Source organism: Olea europaea, unplaced genomic scaffold, assembly GCF_002742605.1.
Source record: "Olea europaea var. sylvestris unplaced genomic scaffold, O_europaea_v1 scaffold1361, whole genome shotgun sequence".
NCBI lineage: Eukaryota > Viridiplantae > Streptophyta > Magnoliopsida > Lamiales > Oleaceae > Olea > Olea europaea.
Window position 1 is genome coordinate 65,554 of NW_019231115.1, and position 6,915 is coordinate 72,468.

At 33.8% G+C, this 6,915-nt stretch overlaps 1 protein-coding gene across 1 annotated transcript; it reads left to right on the plus strand.

The window, feature by feature from the left end:
* The first annotated feature begins 6,225 nt into the window (after window positions 1-6,225).
* LOC111375356 (carotenoid cleavage dioxygenase 7, chloroplastic-like) lies at window positions 6,226-6,771 on the plus strand. Its single transcript, XM_022998154.1, has one exon. The coding sequence runs from the start codon at window positions 6,226-6,228 to the stop codon at window positions 6,769-6,771; it is 546 nt and encodes a 181-aa protein (XP_022853922.1).
* The last annotated feature ends 144 nt before the right edge of the window (window positions 6,772-6,915 follow it).

The window sequence follows — 6,915 nt, forward strand, 5'->3', positions numbered from 1 at the left end:
CCAAAGTTACATAAAGATGTATACTTGGGATTAATTGATTTTGACAAGTAAAAATTATGCATGTCTGGCACAATAACCAAATATTCTTTTACTTGAAAAGGAGAAATGTCTACATAATTACTGGTCTAATGCGTACTGATGCATGTGGACCCATGTCAATTGATATCAGGTGATGTTTCTCTTATTTCACCAAAATTACTAATGATTATTACAAAAATAGTCATATATGCTTGACTAAATTTAAGCATGAAGCTCTTGAAAGGTTCAAGAGATTCAAACTAGAACTAGAGAAATAGTTAGGTAAAGAGATTCTCACACTAAGATTCAATCAAGTGGGAATATTTTAAAGATGAAATTTTAAATTATTAAAAAGAGAATGAGATTCTCTTGCTGTGGACTTCTCCACATACACTGTAACATAATTGTGTATCTCAAAGGAGGAATCATAAATATTAGATATAGAGCGATTAATAACAAGCCATGCAAACCACCCAAAATCGTTTTGGGGTCATGCACTGATTGCAGTGTACTGCACATTAAATCATGTCTCATCTAAGTTGGTTAACATAACTTCATATGAGCTTTGGAAAGGCAATAGTCCCAATCTATCTCATATGAAAGTTTGAGACTATGACGCTTATTTAAAGCTCATTGAATCGGATAAGCTTGAGTATATATATCCGATAAATACATATTTGTGGAATATCCAAAACAAATATTTGGATATCAATTCTATAATCTCATTGTGAAGAAACTCTTTATCTCACGACATGTCGTCTTCTTAGAGAAAATGGTTACTCTAGGAGAGGACAGTAGTAGCGAAATAGAACTTGAAAAAGTTCAAGAGTCCACAAATATAATTGACCAAATAGATAAATCCGAGTTTGATCCCACACCTGATGAGGAATTACTCTTGATCAGAAAGTAGAGAGTCCTGAGAACATGACAGCTTCATTTAACTCTAGTAGGATCATTCGACCTTCAAGAAGGTGTGAATTCATGATTACTAATAAAGTATTATTGATTGAGGATGATAAACCTACTAATTACGCAGAAGCAGAGTCAAGTGTTGACTCAAATAGATATCAGGAGGTCATGAAATCCGAAATGAACTCAATGTATGAAAAAAAGTTTGGACCTTGATCGACCCTCCTAATGGGATAAAACCCATATGTTGTAAATGGTTTACAAGGAAAATGTCGATATGGATGAGAATATCCGTGCATACAAAGTAAGGCTAGTTGCAAAAGGTTAAGTGAAACCTTTCGCCCATAGCTAGGCTAAAGACCATTCGAATTTCGGTTATAATAGTGATATATCGTGACTATGAGTTAAAGCCTCTTGGAGCTGAAATCCTTATTTGATGGAAAAATCAAAAGATTTGATTTCATCAAATATGAAGACAAATTGTGTGTTTACAGGAAAATAGTGGGAGCATTGTCGTAATCTTAATATTAAATGTAAGACCTATTATTAATAGAAAATGACATCTCTACATTTCAATTGTTGAAATTGTGATTGTTAGATGATTATTCATGAACGATATGGGAGAAGAAACTTGATCTATAGAGCTAGAAGAAGATTGCTTAACCCATCCTAATCTTCATTGATAAAATTTTGAGAAGATTTTATATGGAGAAATTGGTTTATTTTTAAGCGGAGTGTTGAAAAGTTTTCAAACATGAAATAACCGTTGATACAATAGCAGAAGCCTAATACATGATTGCTTTAGAAGTAGCAAAGAGTTGCAGTGTGGATCAAGATATTTATTAATGAGCTTGAAATAGTTCATAACATGATTGATCACATGCTATTGTATTGTGATAACAATGAATGATCCAAACAAGTATTAAGGCAGTATAATCTCATTAGAGAGATAATACATAGAAATGACATAAAGAGAATGACGAATTCCCAGAATTAATAATATTGTAGATCCACTGACAAAGAATTGTCACAGTACAAATATGATCGTCATGTAGACTCTTATGATGTTAGATACATAAGTGATTGGATCTAGTACAACTAAGAGTTTGTAAGTATTATGCCCTAGGTCCAACCGACTTTGGACATAAACACCTTTTAATATATAGTTGATGGGATTTTATGACAGATCTATTATTTAATTGAATTAAATAATAGAGCCCGTAGATTCAAATCTTAGTAATTTGTTAATTACAAAGAGTTGTGATTATGATATACAAATTACATATGATTGAGTTTTAAATCATTCGTGGTCGTAAGTAATGACGAGATACGGATATTGTTATTACAGATAGACCATCACGTGTGACATTTCTTACTTGTGAAGTAAGTAGTTGATCTCACAAGTTAAAGTGTGGTGACACTTGAATGAATACGTGAATGTTTTGTTTTATGGAATTGGTCCTTTGACTTAAGGTTGTCATAGTGCCTTATATGAGAACAGTCATGCTTTGACAATATTGAATGTTGCTTTGCCAAGGGCCACTAATACGGCATCACTCGAGTATGTCAAGAATCATATAAAGGTTGTGAATTACCAATAAATGATTCGTCACTCTTACATAGTAAGAGATTATGATCTGCATTTCATTCAATTAAGTCGATAGCAAAATCCTTGGCCAAGGTGTACTCAGAAGTCGAAAAGGAGTTTTCGAGTTGTATTGACTTAATAGTGATATAAAAGATATTATCAATAATTGAAATTGACACACTTTCATATCTCGTAATTGATCGGATTACATTGACGAATGGATTATAGTTTCACGGTAAACAAACGAGTTTGATTTTGTCATATCACGTGACCTTTCCCATCACATGTATTGTCATGACACATTGCTAGATGTCAATCTGGGACGGTGAGTATGAATTAGTGGAAAATTAATATGGTGTTTTAATTTATCAATTTTGATTAGATCAAAATAATATTTCATATTGTTAGGCATTATGATTGGAAATCTGATGAGTCGTACACAAAAGTAGAACTGAAAGATTGTGATTTGTCAATTAATTAATTTAACAACCGTTGGATAAATTAATTAATTAAGTTGCTTATTTATAGGCCAGAATTAATTAATTGAGTTCACGGGCCGAATTTAATTAAATTGGTTAATTAAATATTGGATCGGACAGGTCAGGTCCATTTGGGCTTATATAAATATGACTAGAATTGTCAAAATTTAAAGAGAATTCATTCTTGCTAACATAAGAAGAAAATCATAGTCCTACAATCTTGTTCTCTGTATGGATTATCGTTGGAGACTGGACAATTGAACAGTTGTGGATAGCGAATCAAGATCGTTGGAACGAAAGAATAGTAAAAGAGTTTGCAGATCTTGTAAAAAGTACAATTTCTATCACAATTTCTGTCTAAACACAAAGCAAACCTTGATAGGAATCGAAATTTGTTTTAAATTTCGCTGCGCATGTATAAGTAGATTCTCAATAGTTTTTAGGTTATGAACATGATCTTTTAGATTGTAATACAATCAAGATTCAGTCAGTTTGGTAAGCAGTGCATTGTGCTTCTGAAAAATGATAACCGTAATTTCTGCAGATCTACTCAAAATGTTTTAGTTTGCCTTCCTTTTTTTTTCACTCCATAATTGTTAACATCAGAACTTGTTAGGCATTCATCAAATAATTCCTTACAAGAAAGGCTTACCCTCATGTTGAAGTAAATGATATCTTCTTACATACCCAACATGCTTTGGGGTATACTTTATCAATGGACCGGTTAGGATTGAATTTGAATATGACATTTTAGACATATTACATGTCTATTTTGTTTAATCTTGTTAAATTCGGTCTTGTAGGGTGCGTTAAATATGATGTTACTGTACTTGTATACATGAACTTGCATTTGGCTTAACGTCTTGAATTTAATTTGATGTTGAATATAGGTAATTATTGAACAACTCTTTCAATAATTGTTGCCAAATTAAGTGAACTATAAACATGGGCAATAGGTTTCTTTCAACTTCATGGATTTCAATAATTGTAGCCAAATTGAGTGAACTACAAACATGTGCAATAGGTTTCTTTCAACTTCATGGATTCAAAATTCTTGTGGACTTCAGACCCTGTTCGCTTTCCTTGTGAATGCTCATTTTTAGTCAACAGTATTTATTCCCGGTTTGATTTGGTTAAAAATCATAATTTTTAATAGATTATGATAAAAGTTGATGAAATATGTCATTAAAAAGCTAATAAAAGAATTCATAAAATATGTAGTTAAAAATTAGTTTGAGAAAAATGAATTTTAAAAAATTGGCGCCATAGTTTTAAATATGGACTCAAGTAATAAATTTTCTTTCTCGTACACAAAATGAATATTATTGAATTGGGTTGTAAAAATCTCAAGTGAAATTTGTTTGGTGATGGAAGTCTAAATATTCTATACCATCGATCTTTATTATTTGAGTGATCCAATTTATGGACTTAAGAGTGGTATTAGGATTTTTTAACAAGAAATTTGGATATATGACTTGGAAGTTCTAATTATTGCAGTTGAATAAAACAATATGCTACAGGGATAAGACATATGCCACTGTTGTGAAATTGACGAGTGACTTGGAAAGAAAAAACTAAAAAACGAGTGATCAGATTGAAACAAAAATCGCATTTCGATACTATTCTATATTAAAAATAAAAATTAAAGGGTCACGAACAACATGAAATTTTGCAGCAAGTTGAGTTACTAACATTGTTTTTTACGACCCACGACAATAATTTCACTTTTTCTATCACTTAATAAATTGTTGAGTCGCAATTTCAATTTTTGGGTTAAGTATTATTTATCGGTCATAAGCACCTCCCATCCCATCCCATCTACCCACGACGACCACCACCACCGTTGCCTCACCCGATCATGCAAAAACATAACAACCACATCAATGCAAACCTACCACCACTACAATAACCACACACCAAACTCCAACAGCCATGAGCATCACCACCTCTAGAACCACCATCTCCAAAATTAACACAACCATAACACCTGCAAAACCACTGCAAGCCGTCGAAAAAAACCACAAAAACCTCCGCTGATGAATGCAACGCCGAAATAACCTGTACAAGCGGCACTATGATGCATAGATATAACCATAGAAACTTCCACAAGCGGCGCTGTAAAGTTCAGATTGCTGCTGTGATACGCAATGTTGGAGGAAAGTTGAGATCCACAAGCGGAGTTGTAATGCCTCAACTCTGCTGCACATCCACCGCCATGTACAAAGCGTCGTGCACTGACAACCAGAGTGTATGCCGCTGTGCACGACAAGATTTAATCATCCTTGTTGCTAGTGAACTTAAGCATCGTTCAGCAACGACGCTTAAGGTGATGGGTTCGAGAAGAGATTGTAAAGGGGTGTTTATTTTCATATCTGATTTGTGAATAATGAAACTTCATCCTTGATTTTTGAATTGTAATCCTTAAACACCTTGGACTATATAATTTCCTCATTAGTTATTAACTTTGACTTAAATTAAAATTTGAATTTTAAACCTTGTTTAATTCTCATTATTTACTAAATACATTTTTCTCTCTTTTCAACAATCCCCTTTTCAATAAAATAATATTACATGCAAATCAAAATTTTTTCCTTATTTTTCAACCATACATTCTCCGTAAATCTACATTTAAAAATGCATTCTTAGCCAAAAAATGGGACTCCAACATGCGTTTAATTTATACCAAACGGGGGCTTAAATCGGTGACATAGCCCACCATGGACCCGACAATCCCTCACAATCAGAAATTCTAAAAAAAAAAATGAAAAAGAAAACTCAATGGCTTTGGCTTACAAGTATCACACATCCTCTCTTTTTCTTTTCTATTTTAATTTTTTTTTTTTAAATATGCAAGCCACATGTATATGTCGACACAAATTTCTCCTTTTATTTTTAATTCAATATGAATTGAAATTCCAATTTTAATGGTTTGCCTAATTAATAATAAAACTAAAAATAGATTTCATAGTTCCATCTCTCATGTATTTATATATAATACGTTCATGCCTACTTTGGTATCACCTCCACCACCACCCTTTAGAGGAAGAACCAAGAAAAATGCAAGCCAGAACTTATCAGAGTACAATCCCACCAAAACTTCCACATTCACCGAAGCTACCTCCACTGGGAAAGTACAACATTTCAATACCTAGTAATGTTCCATGAGCCATATCAATCACTGCACCACCACCACCAATTCATGACGTTCCAATCCTAGATGTAGATGACACTATGACTGCCTTTTGGGACTACCGACTTCTTTTTATTTCACAGCGTGCAGAAGCCACTGAACCGATCAATCTCCGGCTAGTCGAGGGCGAAATACCGCTTGATTTTCCATCGGTAACGTATTATCTCACCAGACCGGGGCTATTCTCCGACGATCATGGCTCGACTGTGCACCCTTTAGATGGTCATGGCTATCTAAGAGCATTCACCATTGATGGATCAAAAGGGCAAGTCAAGTTCATGGCTAAGTACATTCAGACCGAGGAGCAATCCGAGGAACATGACCCGGTGATCGGAAAGTGGCGGTTCACTCACCGGGGACCGTTTTCTGTTTTGAAAGGTGGGATAATGGCTGGGAATACTAAGGTAATGAAAAATGGTGCAAATACCAGTGTGTTAAGGTGGGGTGGAAGGTTATTTTGTTTGTGGAAAGGTGGTGACCCTTATGAAATTGAATCTGGGACGTTGGATACTGTCGGAAAGTTCGATGTTATTAAGGATGATCAGAAAAAAATTCCCGATGACAGAGGATTTAAGGTTGATGATTAGGATGTTGCTGCAGAAATATTAAAGCCAATATTATAAGGTAAGCATAAATCATATTATATTAGTGAATATATTTTTGTATTATACATCGAAAACTCTCTGATCCTAGTCTCAAGTTAAGTGACCATTTTTTTAATAGCATGTTAC